At 48.5% G+C, this 22,812-nt stretch overlaps 9 protein-coding genes across 9 annotated transcripts; 5 read left to right on the plus strand and 4 right to left on the minus strand.

Annotated features, from left to right (window-relative positions):
- Positions 1–404: 404 nt before the first annotated feature.
- BDV27DRAFT_50230 (putative non-repetitive nucleoporin) lies at positions 405–5,065 on the minus strand. The gene is made up of 5 exons (XM_032076784.1): positions 4,583–5,065; positions 2,055–4,529; positions 1,918–2,006; positions 1,238–1,867; positions 405–1,185 (listed from the first exon to the last, which is right to left on the minus strand). Exons 1-5 carry the CDS (start codon positions 4,866–4,868, stop codon positions 574–576), a joined length of 4,092 nt encoding a protein of 1,363 aa, XP_031922829.1. The 5' UTR covers positions 4,869–5,065; the 3' UTR covers positions 405–573.
- A 144-nt stretch (positions 5,066–5,209) lies between these two features.
- On the plus strand, positions 5,210–6,061 carry BDV27DRAFT_50242 (uncharacterized protein). Its single transcript, XM_032076785.1, has 2 exons — positions 5,210–5,479; positions 5,547–6,061. Exons 1-2 carry the CDS (start codon positions 5,337–5,339, stop codon positions 5,950–5,952), a joined length of 549 nt encoding a protein of 182 aa, XP_031922830.1. The 5' UTR covers positions 5,210–5,336; the 3' UTR covers positions 5,953–6,061.
- Positions 6,062–6,349: 288 nt separating this feature from the next.
- On the minus strand, positions 6,350–7,374 carry BDV27DRAFT_168316 (chaperone for protein-folding within the ER, fungal-domain-containing protein; the record flags this gene model as incomplete). Its single annotated transcript, XM_032074738.1, has 4 exons — positions 7,142–7,374; positions 6,949–7,053; positions 6,700–6,915; positions 6,350–6,640 (listed from the first exon to the last, which is right to left on the minus strand). The coding sequence occupies exons 1-4, from the start codon at positions 7,253–7,255 to the stop codon at positions 6,350–6,352; spliced, it is 726 nt and encodes a 241-aa protein (XP_031922831.1). The 5' UTR covers positions 7,256–7,374.
- Positions 7,375–7,602: 228 nt separating this feature from the next.
- Positions 7,603–8,444, plus strand: BDV27DRAFT_149293 (5-formyltetrahydrofolate cyclo-ligase; the record flags this gene model as incomplete). The annotated part of the gene is made up of 3 exons (XM_032071024.1): positions 7,603–7,696; positions 7,750–8,259; positions 8,323–8,444. 3 exons carry the CDS (start codon positions 7,603–7,605, stop codon positions 8,442–8,444), a joined length of 726 nt encoding a protein of 241 aa, XP_031922832.1.
- Positions 8,219–9,187, minus strand: BDV27DRAFT_135624 (small nuclear ribonucleoprotein E). Its single transcript, XM_032068581.1, has 3 exons — positions 8,887–9,187; positions 8,744–8,834; positions 8,219–8,676 (listed from the first exon to the last, which is right to left on the minus strand). The coding sequence occupies exons 1-3, from the start codon at positions 9,028–9,030 to the stop codon at positions 8,624–8,626; spliced, it is 288 nt and encodes a 95-aa protein (XP_031922833.1). The 5' UTR covers positions 9,031–9,187; the 3' UTR covers positions 8,219–8,623.
- A 298-nt stretch (positions 9,188–9,485) lies between these two features.
- On the plus strand, positions 9,486–12,985 carry BDV27DRAFT_162324 (nuclear import receptor MTR10; the record flags this gene model as incomplete). Its single annotated transcript, XM_032073369.1, has 8 exons — positions 9,486–9,617; positions 9,708–9,800; positions 9,853–10,125; positions 10,235–10,325; positions 10,397–11,677; positions 11,731–12,156; positions 12,243–12,730; positions 12,851–12,985. 8 exons carry the CDS (start codon positions 9,486–9,488, stop codon positions 12,983–12,985), a joined length of 2,919 nt encoding a protein of 972 aa, XP_031922834.1.
- Positions 12,986–15,940: 2,955 nt separating this feature from the next.
- BDV27DRAFT_135635 (uncharacterized protein) lies at positions 15,941–16,408 on the minus strand. Its single transcript, XM_032068582.1, has one exon. It carries the CDS (start codon positions 16,388–16,390, stop codon positions 16,193–16,195), a length of 198 nt encoding a protein of 65 aa, XP_031922835.1. The 5' UTR covers positions 16,391–16,408; the 3' UTR covers positions 15,941–16,192.
- A 147-nt stretch (positions 16,409–16,555) lies between these two features.
- On the plus strand, positions 16,556–20,544 carry BDV27DRAFT_135636 (putative C2H2 finger domain protein). Its single transcript, XM_032068583.1, has 2 exons — positions 16,556–17,521; positions 17,593–20,544. The coding sequence occupies exons 1-2, from the start codon at positions 17,293–17,295 to the stop codon at positions 20,397–20,399; spliced, it is 3,036 nt and encodes a 1,011-aa protein (XP_031922836.1). The 5' UTR covers positions 16,556–17,292; the 3' UTR covers positions 20,400–20,544.
- Positions 20,545–20,817: 273 nt separating this feature from the next.
- Positions 20,818–22,199, plus strand: BDV27DRAFT_135637 (putative cytokinesis EF-hand protein Cdc4). Its single transcript, XM_032068584.1, has 4 exons — positions 20,818–21,577; positions 21,651–21,791; positions 21,850–21,942; positions 22,002–22,199. The coding sequence occupies exons 1-4, from the start codon at positions 21,391–21,393 to the stop codon at positions 22,028–22,030; spliced, it is 450 nt and encodes a 149-aa protein (XP_031922837.1). The 5' UTR covers positions 20,818–21,390; the 3' UTR covers positions 22,031–22,199.
- The last annotated feature ends 613 nt before the right edge of the window (positions 22,200–22,812 follow it).

Raw genomic sequence — 22,812 nt, forward strand, 5'->3', positions numbered from 1 at the left:
GGTTTTTTTTTTTTTTTCTTTTCTTTTCTTTTTTTTCTCTTCTTTTCTTCGCTGCATATGCATGCGTGCGGGGCCTACAACTTATAATTCTTGTTTTCTTTTCTTTCTCTTGCCTGGGATACCTATTCTTGTTCGCGCGATAGACGGTTGGATTTGGTTTTTGGGTTTGGAATTTGGTAGTTTAGACTTGTTAATCTCTCGCGAGAACTGGCTTATAGACATTGGTATTTGATCTACTTTGATATTGGTTGTTAGCATGCTTCTCCTATTTTGAACCCGGGTTTAAGATACTATATCTGATAGTATAAGGCGAGACTCTACTTGATTGTAGTATTTTCTTACATCTTTTACATACAAAAACACTCAATATTCTTAAATATATTGAATGAATGATCTAATGAGGACATATACCTGCCTGCCTACCCTGCACAGCCAAAACCTATGATATGAACCGACCAACAACATACAACGATGAACTTTAAATGGCTAGCTAGTACAATGGAATCAACGCACGTAAATTGACAATAATGATATAAATTCTTTTTAGTTGCGCCACATAATTGCATCCATTAATTACCGCAGTATATCTTCAACCCGTGTCCGCAGCTCATTGGCCAATTGCAATTGTTCCGGGGGGGTGCTGCCGCCCTGCTGTAGCAAAAGCAGCGTCTCCGTGATGCGTTCCGCAACCACGTCGCTGCCAAAGACGGTTCCGCCCAAGCGGACGGTATCGTGGAACCAGTGCTCGATAAGATAGAGGAGGTCCTTAGCTATGTATTTCCGGTTTGTGCCGTGGAAGGGTGCCTCATCTGTGTAGTACATGGATTCGAGGACAGTGTAGAGGGTTTCGTGAGCGACTCCGAGGTCGAGGAATAGATCGACAACCCATGTTGCTGGTCCAACACCGCGCTGGTGTTCCAGGGCATAGCGCTCAAGCATGGGCAAAAGAGTGGGGATCGGGAATATTATCTCGGACATGCGCAACCGGCTTCCCAAGCTGCGCACCTTATCAATTACAGCTTCATATGGCTGAGGCTCTCCATTCTCGACGGTCTCATCGTGCAGATCTTGTAGCAGGTGCTGCCACGTGGAACGGATATCTGTTGGGTTCCTGTGATCAGCTAAGTAGAATATTTGCAAGCAAATATCGTAGTAGCTTGCAGGATCGGCATATTGGTTGAACAACTATAACATGTCAGTGGAGGTGGATTTAATTAACGTGGTTGGGTTGGCCTACCGTGCTAATATCCATGATGGGGCCGTCAACATCTGCAAGAACCTGCGTCCTGCGTTCTGAAGTTAAGCGCTTATCATCTTTCAGGCGCTGCAGAAGGTCATCCTGAATGTTTGCAAGGTCAATTAGGTTCGAGATATCCTGCAACAAGCGCTGTCGGGGCTGCCGTCCAACATCCGGCGTGAATGTTGAAGCGTTGGCCCTGGCACGGCCCAAATACTCGATTCTGCGACCAAGAGGGAGAGTAAAGGCGCTCTGTGCAAGATGGAATTGAACCTTGGCAGCTTCGAAAAAGCGCTCTGACTGAGCATAGTACCTCCATAGGAGGTCCGCATGCGCAATATCGTCCGTCGACTTCCGCTGAAGATAGGTAACCACAAATGCGGAGTTTGCGTGAAGCAAGCGCTCACTCCAGCCCTGCTCTAAGTACCAGTCATACAAGCTGGTCAAAAACACCTCATCAATAGAGTCAGAGATAACCCCATAGGCTTCGTTCTTGCGCTTGGCAATGACAGTGAGTTGTCCGTCAACAACACCAGGGTCGTGAGCTGCAAGGTTATCCACAGCAATGATAACCTTGAAGATGAGATCATAACACTGTTTTCTGAAATAGAAGTAGTCACTCCGAGAATCCTATCCAACACATCAGCATCTAATTATTTTGACCAAATCAATTGACTCACATTCTCCGGACGACCATCGACAATCCACGAAAGCGCCATGTTAGCTTTGTCTGAACGTGCGGCAACATTGAGTGCAAGCTGGATAGCGCCTGTGGCTGGATTAGCGCTGTTTTAGCCAGAGATTATTCAGTGCATACCAGCGAAGAATTGATTAAAAATGAAGTTTTCAATTGCAGAAACCAGGTAATCCATCGGCAAGCTCTCGGAAACCTGCTGGAATAGGTGAAGACTTTCATTGAGCAAATTGCGGCCTAGTTCAGAGTTGGATCCAGCTTCAGTCGCTCTCTTGAGTAGTTCTTGAGCCTTGAAGATAACCACATCCTCAGCGCTGCAAAAACTGCCGCACCGCCGCCGCAAAGCGTCAGCAACCGTCTCCACATTGGATCCTTTTGCGATGTTTCGGTTCACAATTCCCTTGACCAGTTCCTTCGCGATATCGTGACCCTTGCTGGTGCTGAAGAGCTCCTCGAAGGTAAGCTTCATAAATCGTTGCTTTGAGTCATCTGGCAAGGTGGCAACAATCTCGTCGACCCGCTCATCAAACAGAACCAGAATGAATGAAATGCCTTCAATGGTGTGGGATACAAGTTGAACAAGAGAATGCAGGGCACGATGCTCCGCTTGAAGCGCAGTTTCTTCTTGCTTGGTTGACACACGTGCCAGGGCCTCTGGACCACTTAGTCCCTCGATAAAGCTCTTGTTAGCTTTGAAGAACTCCTGCAACGCCGATAGATCTCGTTGGATAGTTTGCAACTTTGCGGATGGTACAGAAGGTAAAATGGTTTGTGCCCCGCCGGGGGAGGGCCCAACTTTAGCAATTTCTTTCCTCCAGATGGTACGTAGCAGTCTAGACATGTAAAGAGCAATGCCCGCATGCCGGGGCGACGGAACAACAGAATCGATCGCCGGCGTAGAGTTGTCAGCTACTGCATTTTCATTCATTGTGGGCCTGCCTCCATACTCGATGAAGACCTTGCGCGCAAATTCGAGCACATGGGGGTCATTAATCTGGGTCAGGCGTGAGTCTACAGAAATCTCTACGCCTTGGCCGCAGGCGACCGCGAGAGCAGTTGCAAGTGTCTCACTGCGACCATACGTACGAATAAAGTTCTTCACTTCACCTTCTAGGCCTTCATCGCCGTCACCACCGCCGCGGACTAAGGCCGCAAACATGTCAACAAGACGTCGGCGACGAATAATATGGATGCCAGTGTTAGTCAAGATGGCGATTTCAGCGGCCGGGTTGTCAAATTGAACCGCAAGCTCGTTACCAAAGCCACCGGGAGTGGCTGAGGCTGCTGTAGATGGGGAGCAAAGACCAACATCTTCCGCCCTGCTACCCAGAGAAAGCCAGATAGCTGTCTCGCCAGCATTGCCAGGAATGACATTTTCTTGGGAACGAGCAACACGTCCAGAATCAGGGGAAGAGACGAAGAGAGTATCCGTCTTCTGCGTTGGGTCCTTGCATGTGAAACAAAAGAAGTAACCAGGGGGGTATCGGACAGTGAACCTGGTAGGGTCAAGGGAATGGATTGGAACCTTTGCTACTGACGGCTGGAAACGGCCCTGACCCTGGAAAGCCGGGCCCATTGGACTGGCGGAGCCGCCATCGAAAGGAGGCGTTTTAACATGGTGAGCCTGCATGCTCGTAGGCGCATTGGTACCGTTGGGTGATGGTGACCAGCTATATGAACCAGTAGCACTCAAGTAGATCCTGTAGCCAGTAGCAGTGGTAGCCATCAAATGATATCTGGACGCCTCTGCAACTGGAATAGGACTGATGGAAACGATCGGGACCTTGGGATTCAGAGTCTCATTCGATGCAATTATATGCCCGATATTGGCATAAATGTCCATAGCAGGCTTAGTGATCGCTAAAGCAAGGGTACCGTCGGGCTTCATGTGGAATACTCTGATTGTGGACGAGGAAGACAGTGTATAGAGCAACCTTCTGCTGTCATCAATCTCCATCTGCTCTACATTTTCGAACATCTTGTGCGTGAAGCTCGAGAAGCTTAAGCTGGGGGTCAGGGCCCCCAAGCGCGAGCTAGTATGGTTGACCTTTGAGCAACGTCCTTGAAACCATTTCTCCTCTTGTTGATACGTGAGCTCATACACGTCATTGTCGGAAGAACCACCGAAGAATATACGGCCGGTGGCGTCCGACGACGCGATAACGTGGATGTCCAAGCCACGAATTGACGTCGACATACCCGTTTGATACAATGTCACCTGGCGTGCACCTGTAGCGGTCGTCTCACAGCCCATGCCAAGAAGGATGACGTCTGCCGTTGTTGATACGACGAGCAAATGTGTGATCGAAGGCAAGAACACCCCAGGGCGAGGTTTGGCCAATTTAACCGCATTAATGCTGTTTGGTTGGTCTTCGAAACCCACCAGCTGGGGATTCGGGTGTGTATAGTCCCAAATGTAGAGCGCGTTGTCAATGGCAACCCATGCATGATTCAACTCTGCGAAAAGACCCATGCTCGTAGAGACCTGCGCTCGGTTATACTGATCAAAGATCTGATCTGGAATGTTATACATCTTCACTTTCTGGAAAGGAGCCCATGATGGGGAAACCGGGATATCATAATCGGACGAGAAGCCTTCTGCACAAGGGGTCAACCATGCTCTATGTGGCTCAAAGCCAGTGTTTACTTACGAGAAAGGTAGCTGTCCAGGTCAGGGTAGCGGGCTTCTTGGATAAGCGTATCATTAACAGTTCGAGCTGCGCGCTCTTCAGTGCTTAAGGTCTGACTTTTCGACTTTGATGCGGCTGGAGGAAGCTTTGGTAGAGAAGCTGGTGAGGGTTGCTCTGCGGGAGCAGGAGCTGGCTTCGGGGAGAAAGCTGGCGCACTCTGAGCATTGTTCGGCCCAGGAGTCTGGAAAAATGCGCCGGGTAGTGGTCGCTGAGGTGTGAGAGCTGGAGGAAGGTTTGGATAAGACATGATGCTGGCTTGCAGTCAATGTACAGGCGGCTTTGGGGGGGAAGTCGTCGCGCTCCCCGGCGAGGTAAGTTCGTTCAGTGTAGGGAAAGTAATATAGTAATGAGAATGGTGGAAAGAGAAAAAGGAAGCCGGGGAGAAGTCCAAACTAGACAGGGCGGATGATAGAAATCATCAATGAAGGCGTGTGGTGTTCCTCCAGAGACGGATAAGATTATTCAGACCGAATAACAATCAAATCATGACAATTCGAAAGAGAGAAACAAAATTGTGCACGGGCCCGAAGATCGTGACTTAACCTCGAAGGAGCTCTCCGCCTTTTCCGCCGACAAAGGTCCTTTCATAACTTTCCTTGCGCCTCAATTGCACGGAACATATCTAATATAATTCTACTTTTTAAGAATCGAAGAAATCACTTCTCTAGTCAAATAGCTTTTCTTCAATTTTGTGTTTCTTCCATCTCATCACATAATGTTCCGCCCTCAACGACTCACAGCTCGACTGTACCTGCGCTCAGTACGATGGAATTCAACTAGCAGCCCATCTCCGCCGCCTTTGATGGCCAAAATCAGGACCGACCTTAAGGTTGCTATGCGTGCCAAAGATACAGCGAGGTACGTAGGGCCCATGCCGTAAACACCTTTCCAAGCGCGACGGCTAACATGGACAATGAAATTGCAGGTTGAACGTTCTGCGCGCCATCATTTCCGAAACGAATAACTCCTTGAAGACCTCATCGCCGATCCAAACCGACTTGCAACTTTTATCATTGATTCGGAAGCGTATGACAGGCGCAAAAGACGCGGCGCAACAATTCGCTGCCGACAACCGGCCCGACCTGAAAGAGTCTGAGGAAAAGAACGTCACGATTTTGGAAGAGTATGCAAGCCAGGTGGAGACAATGAGCCTAGATGATGTCAAGCAGATTGTGGCACAGGAGATCTCAAGGTTAAAGGAGGCTGGCCAGAAGGTCGAGATTGGGACATTACTCAAATCACTGTTTGCCCCCGGAGGTGCCTTAGACGGCAAGGCAGCGGAGAGATCAGAAGTCGCCAAGGTTGCTAGAGAGGCGGTTTCTGCCCTCTAAAGATATGAACCGAGTGGTGTGTATATTAGCTACTGTATAACTGTAAATTTACTTCACTCCAATGGTGGCATAGAGCTAAGGTCAGGTTCCTTTTGGTGAAACGTGCCCAGAGATCAAACCTAAACTTTATGCCTTTATGCATGAAGAATCATTATATCTATATGAACTGCGTAAAGCCATACATTCAGAAGGGGCACATAACCCTGGCCTGTATACCGATAATATTAGATGATTAAACGCCGGACCGAAGAAATTCCTCCAGCGCCAGATTGTATGCAAAAACTCCAGTGATCCCAACCCTTGATATACCATCCCAAGCACCACCATTTGACATGTTTACCGAACTCCATAGCCACTGGGAAGCCGACTGACAAAGGCATCGGACCTTTCACGCTTCTCAAGAGTAAAATAAGGTGATGCCACCTAGGGCAGTCGCGAACACCCCAACCCACAGCCACCGGTCAGGGTTAGTAAGCTCCTCCTTCGTTATCAGGTTTCTCACTCCAGGTGACCGGTCCGTATCGCGGGCGACATGACGTTTATTTTTTCCCGTCTCGGACACAGGGTTCAAGGTCGTTGTTGGCAGCATCTGCGGCGGCTGATACACAAGGTACATTGGATGCATTGGTGAATCATCAAAACTCTTGAGGTCCAGCCGTTGAATGCCATGATAAGGATCTTTGGAAACCTGGAAAGACTGAGATGGGGTTAGCGAGGGCAACATTAAAAGGTTTGGTGGAAACGTACATTGAAGGTCTCTGTCTGATTGTATCTAGTGTATGTTGCTAGACTTGAGGAACAAGGATCTGAAACTAGCTGGCGACCGTCCGAGGCAATAGGAGTCAATTGAAGGGATCCGTCGCTGTTCAAGACGAACTTTCCATGTTGCCATTGCATAATGCCTTTAGGGCAGGAAGGATTCACGGCTATACATAATCCAGACATGTTAGACAGTCGAAGCATCTAGTCCGCGGTGGAATACTGACGGTTGGCAACGGCGCGATAGTACGCCTCTTCATAGTGGCCATCGTCTGTGAAAGAGTAGGAGATACCAGTGAGATCCGGTTCAAGGAACTTATCATTTATTGGATCATAAAAGTCCTATAAAGTGGAAGAAAGTGTATATTAGCTTGAAATCAGTGTTGACATGATGGCCTTCGATAAACAAACAAAGCGACGCAGAACATACCGGACCTGTAACAACCTTGCGGGACTTCGTTGACCAAGTGCCCACGAGGTCAGATATACTTGCAGCGCTCACGGCTGTAGCAAGTAGACTAAGAGAAAGGTATCCCGCAAGCATTTTTTCGATATATTCGTGCGACAGATATCAACAGATATTTGGGAGTTGTAGCAAAGGAAGGATCAAGGAATCCCAGGAAGGGTCCAATTCCACGGCCCTTTCTGTGGAGCATATTCCAGGCACAACCGTCGATCCAACCACGCAAATCACCCTAAAAAGGCCAATGTGCCAAGCCACGCCCGTGACACTGATATGAACTCCGAAACAAAGTTGACAAACATCGCCAGATCCAGTAGTTTGCCGTGGAGTACTCCGTACATGCCACTCTAGTACTTAGTATACCTACCATCAACATCCAATATCCAACCTACATCACTCTAAGGGTTTTAATACTTCGTCGTAGCAACATGATGGCTGGTCTACAAACAGCTAAGAAAGACCTTCGCAGAAAAATGCGTGATGTTCTACAAAAGATCCCCGCAGATTCTATTGTCAATCAATGTCAGAGACCTTATCGTTTTTGACTCATAATCAAAGGTGCTGACACGCCATAGCTAGAATTGCCACAAACAAGCTGTTCTCTCTTACTGAGTACCAAAATGCAAAAAGGATTGGAGTTTATCTGTCAATGCCGTCGGGAGAGCTATCAACTACAGCCATTGTGCAAGATGCATTGATAAATGGCAAAGAGGTCTTCATACCCTATATCCATAATGTGGAGTTACCATCGACACAGCAGAAGGCATCCATCATGGACATGTTGGCCTTGAATTCCATGGAAGAGTTCAATTCTCTCGCCCCCGACAAATGGGGAATCCCATCTCTCGCGAAAAGTCAAGTTGGTACAAGAAAGAACTGCCTCGGCGGCCTTGGAGTCTCCCCCTCAGGATCCGATAAGACTGCAGATGGAAACTGGGGACTAGATCTGATTGTCATGCCAGGAATGGCCTTCGACCACGAATTTAGGAGGCTGGGTCATGGTAAAGGATATTATGATCATTTTCTAACTAGGTACTCCAAAGAGGTTGAGAGTAAGACAACGACGCCAAAAATGCCTTTACTTGGTGAGAGCCCTCCCAACGCATGAAGAAGCACAGCTTTTTTATTCTTGCCTAACCTTCGCCCAGTTGCCCTCTCTCTCAAGGAGCAAACTTTGCCCTCGACCGAACAGATACCCGTTGCAAACCATGACTGGCCAGTAGATGTTCTCATCGTTGGCGACAATGGGTGCTTCGTCCGTCACCACTAATTTGTAGCCCAAAAAAGAATTCCCTCTCGTGTCAGGACTCCGTGTATTTAATTGATGTGCAAGAGTGTCTCCCAGCGGCAACCCGTAAAAAGACATGATTAAAGAGAAATAGATATTGTCGTAGCCTGGCAAAAAAATTTTGAAATTTCTTTTCCGTATGCTTCCTACGGCCCCTATGATCACTGAACGGCTTGAATGAGTGAGACGTTATCTCCCTTAAGTAGGATTTGGCCTACACGAGAAATCTAGTTAGCCCACTAACTGCTAGGTAAAGACAGATATAGAAATTAACTCCATACCTAGAGGCCGGCGCTTCTCTTCTTCGGTCTTTGTAGCCAGCCTGACCTCCACCGCATCATCAACGACGAGATTCATGAACTCATCGAATCCCTGATCAAATCAGCCCAGTTATCGCGGTTTTTGTTCATATACGACCACATACCCTAATCTTGCCTTCTATACGAAAAGCCAATTGCTCATAGAGCCAAATAGAAACGGTGGAGCGTTGTTGAAGAAGCTTGAAAATAAAATGAATCGGCGCGAGCAAGGTCTTGCGACCACCTCCACCGCCTCCACGACCAGCCATGATGATACGCGATGAGTGAAATAAGGGACGGGTTCAAATAGGAGGAGCGATCGATGAGCCGTACTCAAGCGACTGGTAAAAAGCTAATATGATGGTTTGCGCGGATGTTGGAGGTTGGTTTAGTGCTGGCGGGCAAGGTGAGAGAAGGAAGAGAGAGAGCTTAACTCTGGCGGATTCAAACCGCTTCGGGACTTCGCTGCGGCTCACCAACTTTTCCCTTTGGGTTCAGGCGTCACCACATCCCACTTCTACTATAAGGTCATTCACCCGATTTCCCCATCCACCACTGTTGAATGATTTTTCTCGTGCCTGGGCCTCTCCTTGCATACATTCTTCAGGGGTTATTTAATGAGTATTCATGACCGTACTCCATAGGTGTTAAGCCTCCGGCCTGGCTAACCCCTCATCTCCGTTTCTTCTTCTCCCTCAACCAAAACATCCCACTCCAATCAACGATGGCCAGCAAAGAGGGAACCGCAGGACAGGCCTTTGGCCCTGTTCTAGCTGCGGTCGCTACAATGCAGGGAAATGTTTCCAGAACCGATAAGGCGCATGCTCATGAGTTTCTCGAGAAATTCCAGAAATCAGTCCGTTACCCCCGACCCCTCACCCCTTCTCCGTACCAGTTCGCCTCAGCCCAATGTGCTCTTACTAACAAACCTGGAATCGTACTCTAGGTTGAAGCCTGGACAATTACCCATGAATTATTGCAGTCTCCCGATGTTCCTGTCGAGGCCAAGTTGTTCGCTGCGACCACGCTGAAAGGAAAGGTGAAACGATCCATGGCCAATGGAAGAAGTACCCGGATGCTGATTGTTGTAGATCATGTTCGATCTGGACCAGCTGCCCGCAGAGTCTGTACCCGCTCTAAGGGACTCGGTGATGAATCTTCTCGTCGCCTTTGCATCGGGCCCCCGCCCCATTCAGACACAACTATGCGTATGTTTGGCGAGCCTCGCCATTCAGATGACTGGGTGGAAGGATGTCCTCGCTACTGTCGGCTCTGCATTAGGAAGTAATGCTGGTGATTGCGTGTTGGAATTCCTGAGAATCCTTCCAGAAGAAGTTACAGAAGGTCGCAAAATCAATCTAAGTGTATGTTCGGACAAACACTATCCCACCTACCTACCTATCTTCCACGCAATCAGCAACGGCTCTGCTTCGTGCGATTCAATGATCAAACTCTAACATATGACCTTAATAGGAAGACGACCTCATCCTCAGGACGAAAGAACTCTTGGAAGATAATGCAGAGCAAGTGATGCACCTTCTAATTCAGTATGCTCAGTCATCACGTATGTACACATTCCTTAATATCCTTCGCGACCCAAATTCACACATGTGCTAAAGTTTATACCGATTTTAGCAACTGCATCTACCAATCCTCGTCTCCTGGACTGCATCACATCTTGGATGCGCGAGATCCCTGCCTCGAAGATTGTCGAATCGCCCTTGTTGGATGTCATTCTCAAGGCACTTGACGATGACGTGTCATTTGAAGCCGCAGTGGAGAGTGTTTGCACCCTGTATAGGGATACTCGGGAGGTGGACGACTCACTGCCGATTATACAGACCTTGTATCCGCGCCTAATGTCCCTTCGTCCAAAGATCGCCGAGGCTGCGGAGACCGAGGATACGGATGCATTCAAAGGCATTACCAGGCTTTTTGCGGAGGCTGGTGAGGCTTGGGTTGTGCTGATCGCCCGCTTACCATCCGATTTCCGGGGCCTCGTAGAAGCTGTCCTAGAATGCTGCGCACGAGACTGGGAACACGACGCCGTTTCACTAACTTTCGTTTTTTGGTATGAGTTGAAGCAGTATGTCACGCTGGAGAGGTATGCCGATGCACGGGTAAGCTACAGTGATGTCTTCTCCAAGCTGGTGGATGTTATGGTCAAGCATCTTGAGTACCCCCGCCCAGAAGAGGGTGAGACCGATTTGTTTGGCGGGGACCGGGAACAGGAAGAGAAATTTCGTCACTACCGACACTCTATGGGAGATGTGCTCAAAGACTGCTGTGCTGTGATCGGAGTGACGGAATGTCTGACCAAGGCGTATCAGTTAATCCAGCAGTGGATTTCCAAATACGCTTCTCAGGCTAGCGATGAACATGTTCCAAATTGGCAAGAGCTTGAAGCCCCGCTCTTCAGCTTGAGAGCTATGGGCCGCATGGTTGACCCTGAAGAAAGCCAGGTTCTCCCGCAGGTAATTCCTCTCATAACACAAATACCGAACCAAGAGAAGGTTCGATTCCAGGCCATCATGGCCCTGGCCCGCTATACGGAATGGACAGCACAGCACCCGGAAACTCTTGAGGCACAGCTGAACTATGTTATTTCTGGGTTTCAGCACAGCTCCCCGGAAGTTGTTCAGGCCGCAGCTCTGGCTTTCAAGTTCCTGGGTACTGACTGTCAAAAACTGCTCGGCGGACACATTGCTCAACTCCATTCGTTCTATGAGTCTGTTATTGATAAGTTGAAGCCAGCAAGTCAAGAAGAGGTGACTGAGGGTGTGGCTGCTGTGGTTGCAGTACAGCCACTTGAGAAGATCTATGAGACGATGAAAATGTTCTGCGACCCGATCATGGCTAGAATCATGAACTTGGCAAACAATGCGAAGGACGAACAGGGCCAACGGGCTGTCGCTGGTACGTATTCACGGATATTCATGGAAATCGGCCTGCTAATTTTCTCACCACAGACCATCTCCAATTGATTACGATCTTCGTACTAGTAGTGAATCCTTATGTTTCACCCCGCGAGGAAAATCCCGCTGTCAAATATTGTGGCGAGGTCTTGCCCATCATGACCACTATTGTCATGAACTTTACTTCATCTACTCCCATTCTGGAGCGAGTGTGCCGCTGCTGGAGGAATATGCTTATCTCCTACCGAACAGCCATGATTCCATTATTGCCTACACTAGCAGAGAGCCTCGCAAATGGATTCCAAGCTTCACGAGAAGGATGCTTCTTGTGGGCAACTGATGCAGTCGTGCGGGAATTTTCCGAAGGTGCTGATCTCGTCGACCCAGGCACGAGTCGTGCCGTCTTCCAATTTTACGAGCAACAGGCGATCGCCTTCTTGCGTATTCTCAATGACTTGCCCCCCGAGAACCTGCCTGACGGTAAGCGCTAGACGAACCTGCTCTTTTTCTATATTTCTTCTTTTTTTTTTTTTTTGTCCTTTGCTGATCACAATCATCCATAACAGTAATTGAGGACTTCTATCGTCTTTCTTCAGATGCTGTTCGGTACTATCCCAAAGAGTGCATCACCTCATCCCTCTCTGTGCCGATCTTCTCTGCAGCCCTGAGCGCCCTTACTTTGCAGCAGATCGACCCTCTTATTGCCACATTACATTATTACCATGACCTGTTTAGCTTCGCTTTCGAAAAGCCCGCAGTGTCCGAGTTCACCACCTCTGATGGAGATCCGTATATGAATCCTCCAGAAATTCGCGAGGCAGTCAAACAGTTGATTGCTTCTCAGGGACAAGTGCTTTCGCAGCGAATTCTAACAGGAATGTTGTTCTCGTTCCCCGCAGAATGTTTCCCAGATGCGTCCGGTGTGATGATGTCACTCTTCGACTTGATGCCACAGGAGGCCGGGGCTTGGTTCCAATCTACTCTCCAGATGTTGCCAGCGGGTACGATAAAGGCTGGTGAGGCCGAGCGGCTGTTAAAGGGGATATCCGACCGGGTACAATCTGGAGAAATCCGCAAAATCCGTACTCTTCTACAAGGTAACACTTGTCTTACCCTTTTTCCTCGCCTCTTCTTCTTTCTTTTAGTGTTGGTTCCCTCAAGCTAACAACCGCAGACTTTACGAATTCCTATCGGCGACGAAATGTGGCACCCCGAGAAGGGTTGGGCCGGTTGGAGGCCACCCGGTTTCGGTTTAGCGGATAAGTTCTTCATCGACCAGGACTCAACAAGTCAAAAACAGCTCAGCTGAGGAGGTCGGGACTGGGGGATGCCCATCGCCCACCCATGATTGGCCCCTGTGGCGGATTGGGGGGAAATGCCAATCCATGCAATTTAGTGCACTCCATGGGATCAGCAAGCAATACAGTACACGAAGCGTTGAGAAGCAACCCCCTCGACTAAGAAAAATACAAACCATAGATTACTCCAGTACCTGTATATGTTTATATTTAGTTCATGCGGTCCTTTCGCATGACGCTTGATGGATGATCTCGCAGTCACTGGGTCTGGGACAGCGATACACTCGCAATAGCCCATTGTAATACATCAGTACAATAGTCAAAATTCATGATTGGAAGAGGTAGACATGGAATGGTATGGCAAGTTTACGCTTTCTGTCTACCAGTAAAAAGAAGCTCTGGTATCGGGTTCAACAAGAGCACATGGCATATCCTAATCATATCCTGAAACACAACTAGTTGGTAAAAGACCAACTGACCTTATGCATGGGATCTTCCTTCAAGTTCGAGATCACCAATGAAAAGAAATGCGTTGACCATGACCGATCACGATCACCAATGAGGTCATCTCCATTATAATGCTGACCAGTCTGGGGCAAATATACATCTCAAATGATTGGTGAGCTGTCTCTAGCCACTTTCATATTATGATGAACGCAACCTTTCCCCTTCAAGTAATTGGCATTAGTATACATGATTCATTTCTCCCTAGATGCAGTCAATAGTCTTGTTTCAGACAGAGCCGCGTAAATGGTACGCCTTGGGTGAGATTTCCAGGGAACAATGTATAGGCTGCGTCAAGAGAAGAAAAATGACGCACGTCTCTGATAATTACCATCCCAGAAAACTCACCTATACATCAGAGTGGTGCAACTCAACATAGACTCTGGGCCAATGATCGAAATACCTCAACTTGTTAACCCTGGGGAAAGGATCGCCAGGCTGAGGCTTATGCAGGAGTCGAAAAGCACTCGGCACGAGACCCCTTAGCGAAAGTGAACGAGCTAATTCCGAAATACACAAGCATCTTGTACGATCTCAACAATTCCCCAGCAGCCTCATCTCTAGCCTAGAGAACAGCCGGCTCCAGACTAGGCAAGCATGCTAACACCAGGTACCCAGTCGGGTGATCATCAGGTCTATCATTTTCTATCGCCCGAGTTCGGGGCGGGTACCCGCTAAGTACGGGAAAGTAGGATAAGCAGGCCGAGCAAATGTAGGCATCCTGGTTGGGGTTGGAGACTAGGTAGACCAACGCGAGGTGGCTGGTGAACTAGGACTGGGGGCGATATTGTGGATTGATTCGGCATGGCGATCTCCTGATGCGTAGGTGTTCGAACTTCGCATTGGGGTTAACCGGGATTGAATTAGCTTGTGATTTTTCATGGAAAGTAGTAGTATGGGTCTGGAGGACGCTGCTCAATGGCGGTGCTGGTTGGGAGATTTGCCTTTCTGCGATCTGCTGTCATTTCCCTTTTCTTTTTTCTATTTTTTACACCCTCTCTTCCCGATGTGGACTGACTGGCTAATGAAAAATTCCTACAACGTGCTTTCGAGCCATAGGACAGTGCTATGGGGGAATACGTTTGACAGGTAACTCCGAAAGACAGGTAAGGGGGCACATGATATGGCTACATACTAGTTTGCCTACTATTGTCTGCAAGAGCCTTCAGTATGATACCTGTAACATGGTGTGCTCGTTTATGTTATTAACGTTAAAGTATGTACCGGGGCGCTGGTACGGGCTACAGATACTTTGTCAAGAACTAATTTTGTCGCCCAGAGTCGTATGTGTCAGATGCAAACGGACAATATATATGCATATCAGTTACGTACCTACCTCGGATCCTGCCTAATATGTCTTTACCACGGAGACATCTCACTGATCTCCTTATCAGATAGATCATCAGTGGTCCCCATTCGAGCGGAGGATGGTTCATGCGCTGGGATCATCAGGTACCAGTGAGCGATCGTCTTGAGTCAAGAACACCTTAGCGGTTTCAGGTATTTTCGGTTCCTAAATTAATTATTCTACTTACGATATACTTCGGCGAAAAATTATAATTGATTATTCTTATACCGGGTTAACCGTCAAAAACAGAAATCTAGGCTGGGGATCATTGCTAGGTTGCCTTTTTTTTTAGGAAGCGAGGTGCGAGGCTGAAGGAAAAAGCAATATAGGCTCCCAACAAGCCGTGTTGATCTTCTTCCGCGGACCTCAACGCCTGGCCAAAGTACTCATGCACTTCTCCTCAAGCATCTGCTTTACTCGTTTTCTTCCGCGCATGAGGGATTTCAGTGTGTAGATCTACACCGGTATTTTTCTTTTCAGCCACAACAACACGCACTAAATATCATCTTGGAATGCAGATCAACCCCGCCATATAGGCAATCAACAGGCCCACAATGGGAGTTGGAAAGCATTGATCGCTTGTTTTACTTCTCGAGGGAGCGCCACTACGAGGCTAGTGAGTCAGTTTGGTCCAAGTTATCAACGAATAACTGCTATTGTTAGCCCACCAACGAAAGGATGGAACGGGAAGATGGTCCCATCCATGCTCACTTGACCACAATTATCCGCATTAACCGCGTCTATTTCACCGTCCTCGAGCGCAAACGATGAGGATTCTTAGTCGCAGGCTGCATGTGTCCCGAAGCAGATCTCAGAATGGTTAGTATGGTAGTGTTTCGACAGTGTCCATCGATATGTCTCCACCCGGAATGTCAGGCACCGTGTCGTCTGTCAGTCACAAGGTTTCCAAACCCTAAATATCATTCTCAACCCTTCTTCCGATGGAGTGGAAATTTTTTGGCAGGTAATGCGTCAGGATAGTACCTATAGAATGGCTCTACTATGATTTTGGGGAGGATGCACGATAGTTTTTAGAGTAGGGTACAGCATGTCATGTCAGCTGAAACCGACTGCCTCTGACTGGCTGGCTAAGATTCTAGTTGCATTCTGTAATACTTCGGTGCAGTTCTTCTTACATGAATTAATTAAATCCTTAATCGTAATCGATCTTAATCTCATGACGATCGTCCTTTCTACCCATGCACGATCTCCTCTTTACCCGCTTCAACAGACGAAACAAGGCCACCTCTAGTAGACAGGAAAGGACGCGCAACACCCACGATACCCTCTCATCTTCCCTTCTGAGAAGTGATTGGCAGTTTGATTGCTTTTTCCTTTGACACTTGGTGATTTCCCGCTGTTTGATTTACATATCAAAGCCGGGATAGTCGCGAAACTGGAACTTAAAACACGTTCTAGTGCTGGAGGGAAAAAAGAAAAGAAAGCGGAGATGGGGAAAGATTAGCGATGAGGGTTGATATTCATTTCGCTGGGATAGTAGATAGAATCCACTTGATGCATGAAATGCCGACTGACCACGAAAAGAACTAGACAATAATAACATGTTCAGAGCCTAAAGGAAGTAGATACCCCACTTGCCTTGGAGTCATGGAAATGGTAGTGGCTATCCTTATACGAGATAGAAAATTGTTCTCATTTTTATTTTTATTTTATTTTTATTCTAATTTCTCTATTTTTCATGAATCAATTGGACTGATTTAATTGAATCCTTCAGTCGCTCAATACTCTATATGAACTCGTCAGTCGCCGCCCATTCTGTTGGGAAGCAGTACTAGTACTGAGGAGGTACTGCATACGACCGATCTGACTGTTACAGTACAAAAAGTGTACTTTTATATATTTCCTATCGCCTTCCCCTCTTTTCAAACTTTGTCGTGCGGTCTCTCTCCCTCTCCGCCTTTTACCTTCTCCAATTATTATCCCATATCGCTCCTAGCGATCATACCACCCCTCTGCGATCTCTTCCTCTCTCTCTCTCTCTTCCATTTCGACACTGTGCTTCCGGATTTTCTACCGGCGAAGTTCGCTCTGAGATCTCGGTCGGAGTAGAGTTTTCAGCTCGGAGACAATCCTTTTCTCTGGCCAGCCGTCTCGGGAACGCTTCGGCTTTCCGTCCACACGATTTTCCCCACGGGGTTTTTACTCAACTCGTCCTTGCGCCGCCGCTATCCTTCGCAACTTTACTCCCGGGCAAGAAAGACGACCCTTTAATCTATTCCGTGTCCATGGCAAATTTCCTCTGCTTGTTAACCTCTCCGTGAAACCTCATATTCGCCTCCATTCCACCCGGACTCGGGCCATCATCGCCCGGTCTGATGCCCCGGCGTGTTCGGTAACTCTCCGTTCGCCGCAGGTCAACGTCTTGTGCGTTTTGGGCGACCGGGAAGTCAAGGAAGCACGGACGGCCGTGAATATTTCAGTACTTCTCGGTTGGACCGACTGAAGATGACCTTGGCGATTGGTACAATCAGTGGTCTAGACCAAGGGCCAAAAGGCATCCGCAGAGAACGAGAAGTTGAGATCATGGATAACGATACAATCACTGTCAATGGCGCCCCGAAAAAAAGGAAGAGGGTTCGAAAGGTCAACACAGACCGTAAGTTTGAATGTACACACGAAGGGTGTGGGAAAAGCTATTCGCGTGCGGAGCATCTATACCGGCATCAACTGAACCGTAAGTGAAAACCCCACACCACAACGGTTATCAAAAGAAGTGATCGCTGACTGATCTCTTTGTTGGCTCAGATACTCCTAAGCAAATATATCGATGCGATTTCCCTGATTGCTACCGCTCCTTCGTTCGACAAGACCTCTGCATTCGACACCGTGAACGTCACACCACCCAGGGCTCTCAACTCCAAAAACGCGATCATTTTGCGCAAGCTGCTTCCAACCAGCCTCAGAGCCCACATCATGTACCTCACGTCAGCCAAGCGACTGTCGTCACACCTCCATCCATCCCTACGCAAATGCCAAGTGCTCAGTCTAACGGAGTTGTTCCAATATCTCCTTCGTCGTCATCATCTCCCTCTGTCGGCCTGAACTCCGTATTTAGCTACCAACATCATATACTACCATCACAGAATGAAAACACTTTCCCCCGGTCAAATAGCTTAAGCACTCATGGGAAAAGCTCCCCTCCAGTACCGACTAGTTACAGTCCCTCGGAACTACATAAAACGTCATATGGAGCGTTGAGCAACCATCACCCGACAAGTACTTCCATCAGTGAAATCCATCATGACGCACAGTCGCATCCTGGTCAGACATCCGCCACACAATCCCAAGGTGCTGATGGAGCCTACTCATCACTGCCAACAGATGCCAATGGGTCGTCTCTGGCTGATACTGTACCATTTACCTCCCAGGCTGGTATGCAAATGCCCGTGAATGGTTACTCAAGTCTTTCTCTGGCCCCCGCAACAACTTCTACACCGGCGACTCTTGACCAAACAGCCAACATGGGCACTCTTGATGCGATGTCGGGAATGATAGCTCCCGGCTCGACAGTTGGGGACCCTGGCTTTGATTCGTTGGCCAACTGTGTCTACCCGATCTTTGGCAGCGAATCATACAATAGATCCCCTTTTGCTATGGCGGAAGATTTTACGGCATGGCTTTTTAATGAACCCGTTCCCGGATCGTCGTCTATGAGCTACCCTGCAGCGACCGGCATGATGCCGAATTACATGGACCCTACGCAACTGCAGAATCAATTCTTGTTGGGTGATCCGGCTTATGGGACGTTTTTGAGCGGCGTAATCCCGCCCCACCATCCCATGAGCGTTACTAGTATTCTGGACCCCGGTTCACCCCGCGCCATTATATCGGAGGAAAAGCGGCAGGAACTACTTCATCTCATGGCGACCCGCTTTAATGAAGCCGCCTACTCGGCAGTGGCCAAGCGCAAGGATGCTCTAATGGATGGTGATATGGATGATGACAACCACGTTTTGAGCTTGCGCATGATGCAGACGTACATTGGATCGTACTGGTATCACTTCCATTCTCAGCTGCCCATCCTGCATCGGCCCACCTTTTTCGCCGACCAGGCGCCAAACTTGCTTCTCCTGATCGTTATAGCCATTGGCGCATCCACGCTAGACAAGATTCATGGTCCGGAGTTAACCGAAGCAGCATCCGAGCTGGCAGACTTCATTGTGTGGCACCTTAGGTGGGAGCTCTTCATGGACGCTGATTTCCGGCCACCTGCCAAACTGTGGGTCTTCCAGGCCCTCTTGCTGCTCGAGGTTTACGAAAAGATGTACTCTACTCGTGCGTTACATGAACGAGCTCATATTCACCATGATACCACTCTGACCCTGATGCGTCGCGGCAGCTCTTTGATTGGACGTTCCGCGTTCGATTCGCCCGCGAGTTTGAGAGACGACCGGCAGGCCCGGTCGGTATCCTGTTCGACGACGACACAGGACTTCTCTGCGGATGAATCGTGGACGCACTGGATCAAAGCGGAGGCTACCCGGCGAGTGGCGTTCGCCGCATTCGTTTTGGACTCCACCCATGCCACCATGTTCGGCCACTCAGCTAAGATGGTCGCGCATGAGCTTCGGCTACCCTTGCCCTGCGATGAGGCTTTGTGGTCAGCGACAAGTGCTGCCGAAGTGGCGCGTGTGCAGGCTAGCCTCCATGCTAACGGGGTGAAGCCGGTCATGTTTCTGGATGGCCTCAAACGGACACTTAATGGGCAACGAGTCCGGACTAATGCCTTCGGAAGGACTATTCTCATGGCGGGTCTCCTCAGCGTCAGTTGGCATATGAACCAGCGAGATCTCCAAGTCAGTTCTTTGGGAGTTCCTCAGGCACTGGGTGGTCGAGATAAATGGCGAGCTGCGCTACTGCGGGCCTTTGATAATTGGCGACGAGATTTCGACGAAGCGTTGGGACAAGCTGGGACACCGCCACCTTTCCCGGGGTATCGGGTTCAGCATCCACTCGATGATGACAACGTCTTTGAATCCCGCGACGTGCTGCACGGCCTTGCTCACATGGCGTCGCACGTCGACATCGTCGACTGCCAAATCCTCGGCGGTGCCACCCGACTCATGGGAAGGGCTATTACTGCCAGGGACTACAATGCCGCGCGTGAGAAGATGACCGAGCGATGGGCTACAAAGGCGTCAGCGCGAGACGCGACTTTCTACGCCCTCAAGTTTCTCTCCGAGTGTTTGCTGAGCGGCGAGTCGGAGGAAGGGGAGCTTTACTCAGGACGGGATGACTATCTTCTGAACCGACCATGGGTGATTTACGTTGCGGCATTGGTTGTCTGGTGCTATGGATACGCTCTGGAGGGCCCGATTCGCTCTCCGCCGAAGCTAGCCACGGTGGCGGAGCAGCGCCGTGATATGCAAGAGTATCTCCGACGGGTGGGAGGTGTGCGTTCACCTAACGACCTGGAAGCAATGGAGGGCCGTAACCAGTGTCTGGGGATGTTGATGATTCTGCGGGATGGGTTTGTCAACACGCGATGGGAGCTGTTGGCGGAGGCGGCCAAGTTGTTGAGCAGTTGTATTGAGAAGTTGAAGGGCCGATAAGCATTGGTACATTTCCCGGGGTTTCTTATACATATTCGACTCTTTCCTGTGTACGTACGGGCTTCAAGGGGGTGTTTTGTTCTGTCTTTGGGAGCTGGTTGATATCCTTCTCAATTTGTGTTATGTACATATACTTCTTTTTTTTTTTTTTTTTTGTTTTGGTCTGTTCATGGGTTATGATTATGCGGTGATACCAATGGGATAAGCGTTGTCTTCTGCATGCTATAACTGTATGATTCAAGGTTCTTGGAGAGTAGCTCTGAGTTTTGGAATAGACTTGTCTACTAGTATTGAGCAAGAGTCCTGCGGTATGAAGGAATCACATGATATCTTTTTGTTGTCTTCGACTCGATCTGGAATGACGTCCCAAATGGGGAAGGGTCTGGGTTCCCAATAAGGTAACGGTTACCACAACAACGGACACTCCACTTTCTCCTATTCTCCATCCCGCCTTTTCACTCTTATCAACATTCCAGTCCAATCTGTTCCTTGGTAACTCTCTGGCTTTTGACGTGCTGGTCAACCGTCAATTCTCCATTACAACCATCCCTGCCTTCATTCATCCCCCCTCGCAGCAATCCACACAACTCTATACCATTTCCGGAATCACCCTCACAAGCGCTCCATAACAACAAATCGAGAAGATGGTACGTGGCCCCGTCTGATTGTTGCTCTGCAATCCCTTGGAATAGTGGCAAGAGAAACATGGCCAGCGAGGCGAAGGAGGATGCCTCAAGAGCTTGCAGAAAGTGATTGTTTACCTCCTACTGGATCCGGGGCGAGATCTCACTCGGTCCCCAATGAATCGATTGGATTGAATTGCCGCCCCTCAACCTCTTGCGCATTCCCTGGTTCGCCCTCTTCCGACCCATTCCATCAACAATCTTCCCCTCCTCATTCTCCCCATTATACCTGGATTTTCCATCTCCCTCATCCGTCACCCTGTGCTTGGAATCTTTTCTTTGGTTGAATATCGCATTTGGCGTTCAAAATGACTGGCTCACACAATAACCATGACGACCAGGCCTCCACCAACTACAAAGAAGCGTTCTCCCTTTTCGACAAGCGCGGAACCGGCAAGGTCTCCCTGGAGTCTCTCGGTGACCTCCTGCGCGCATGCGGCCAAAATCCCACTCTCGCTGAGATCGCCGATCTAGAGAAGAGCCTCGGCGGAGACTGTATGTCTATCCTTACCTTGTCTCGATCTTAGTGTATAAGGAAAACAAAATCTAACGAGTCACATGCGCATAGTCGACTTCGACTCTTTCGTGAAGGTCCTCAACCGTCCAGGCGGCTTCCGCGACCCAGGTGAAGCTGAGGAATACTGCCGCGGATTCCAGGTGTTCGATAAGGATATGACCGGGTTTATCGGGGTTGGTCAGCTTCGATACAGTACGTATTAAGATGGCAGGATGTGGTGCAAGCCGACCAAGATGCTAACCATGGACAGTTCTGACGAACTTGGGCGAGAAGATGTCGGACGAGGAGGTCGATGAACTTCTCAAGGCGGTTGATACCAGCTCGGGTGAGATTAACTACACCGGTAGGTTACTGAATCCCCAGGTACAGTCATAGGGACCGAACTAATGCGTGCAAATCTAGACCTCGTTCGCACCATTTTGGCCAACTGATGATTGATACACGATACCCTATGTTCTATGATATTATGAGAATCGCTCGAGGGGCGGAGTTGGGCTAAGTTTCAGTTCGTTTGTATTGTATATCGGGTTCATATGATATGGATAGCAATAGCAATGGTAGCATAGATATTTGCACAAATTCACACCTGTCCATATACGCTTTTGACTTGGTGATACGATATGACGTAGAGCCGATAGAGGTCTGTTTTTGCGAACGTGTATAACCATCTAAAGAGGTAGAACGAACCCCACCACAAGAGCGAGATCAAGTCTCAAACCAACCAAGTAAGAGATAAACTACTCTACTAAATGTCACGACTAACCCCCAACAGCATAAAGAGATCACACGCACATCCAGAAGTACATACATCCAAGTGGCATACCATGCAAAACTACCCAACCGGCAAGAAAGTCTCTCATGCCATGTCACTCTCGCAACCTTCATATATTCTATCCTATGTAATAAACGAGATATAACTCTTGAAGGTGATAGACAAGTCGTTCTCTTAAACTGAGTGGGGTAGCTATCATCTCGGTTAAATTCTACGGATGTTTATTCCGCTGAATATATGTTTACTACATATTGTACTGGAATAATGATCCGAGCAAAATAGTAAGGCAGTACAACTTACCTTGAGGATTGAGATACAATACCATCTGCTATTTGAAACTTCATAAGAAGAATAAGAAGAATAAGAGGAAATAAATAAACCAATAAAGATATATTGCAAATCAATGAGAATAATAAATACAAGATGAAAAAAGTCTGAAAA

This window comes from Aspergillus caelatus (genome assembly GCF_009193585.1).
Source record: "Aspergillus caelatus strain CBS 763.97 unplaced genomic scaffold BDV27scaffold_246, whole genome shotgun sequence".
In the NCBI taxonomy this organism is placed as follows: Eukaryota; Fungi; Ascomycota; class Eurotiomycetes; order Eurotiales; family Aspergillaceae; genus Aspergillus; species Aspergillus caelatus.

Bases quoted from the DNA above. Each gene is read 5' to 3' on its own strand.
- BDV27DRAFT_135636 (XM_032068583.1), top strand. From the start codon at position 17,293: ATGACCTTGGCGATTGGTACAATCAGTGGTCTAGACCAAGGGCCAAAA. The intron at 17,522-17,592 runs GTAAGTGAAAAC...TTGTTGGCTCAG, and splicing joins ATACCGGCATCAACTGAACC to ATACTCCTAAGCAAATATAT.
- BDV27DRAFT_135624 (XM_032068581.1), bottom strand. From the start codon at position 9,030: ATGGCTGGTCGTGGAGGCGGTGGAGGTGGTCGCAAGACCTTGCTCGCG. The intron at 8,835-8,886 runs GTATGTGGTCGT...TGATTTGATCAG, and splicing joins GTATAGAAGGCAAGATTAGG to GGATTCGATGAGTTCATGAA. The intron at 8,677-8,743 runs GTATGGAGTTAA...TTTCTCGTGTAG, and splicing joins AGAGAAGCGCCGGCCTCTAG to GCCAAATCCTACTTAAGGGA.
- BDV27DRAFT_50242 (XM_032076785.1), top strand. From the start codon at position 5,337: ATGTTCCGCCCTCAACGACTCACAGCTCGACTGTACCTGCGCTCAGTA. The intron at 5,480-5,546 runs GTACGTAGGGCC...ATGAAATTGCAG, and splicing joins CGTGCCAAAGATACAGCGAG to GTTGAACGTTCTGCGCGCCA.
- BDV27DRAFT_135635 (XM_032068582.1), bottom strand. From the start codon at position 16,390: ATGTTATTATTGTCTAGTTCTTTTCGTGGTCAGTCGGCATTTCATGCA.
- BDV27DRAFT_135637 (XM_032068584.1), top strand. From the start codon at position 21,391: ATGACTGGCTCACACAATAACCATGACGACCAGGCCTCCACCAACTAC. The intron at 21,578-21,650 runs GTATGTCTATCC...ACATGCGCATAG, and splicing joins GAAGAGCCTCGGCGGAGACT to TCGACTTCGACTCTTTCGTG. The intron at 21,792-21,849 runs GTACGTATTAAG...AACCATGGACAG, and splicing joins GGTTGGTCAGCTTCGATACA to TTCTGACGAACTTGGGCGAG.
- BDV27DRAFT_50230 (XM_032076784.1), bottom strand. From the start codon at position 4,868: ATGTCTTATCCAAACCTTCCTCCAGCTCTCACACCTCAGCGACCACTA. The intron at 2,007-2,054 runs GTATGCACTGAA...ATCCAGCCACAG, and splicing joins TTTTAATCAATTCTTCGCTG to GCGCTATCCAGCTTGCACTC. The intron at 1,186-1,237 runs GTAGGCCAACCC...GACATGTTATAG, and splicing joins CCATCATGGATATTAGCACG to TTGTTCAACCAATATGCCGA.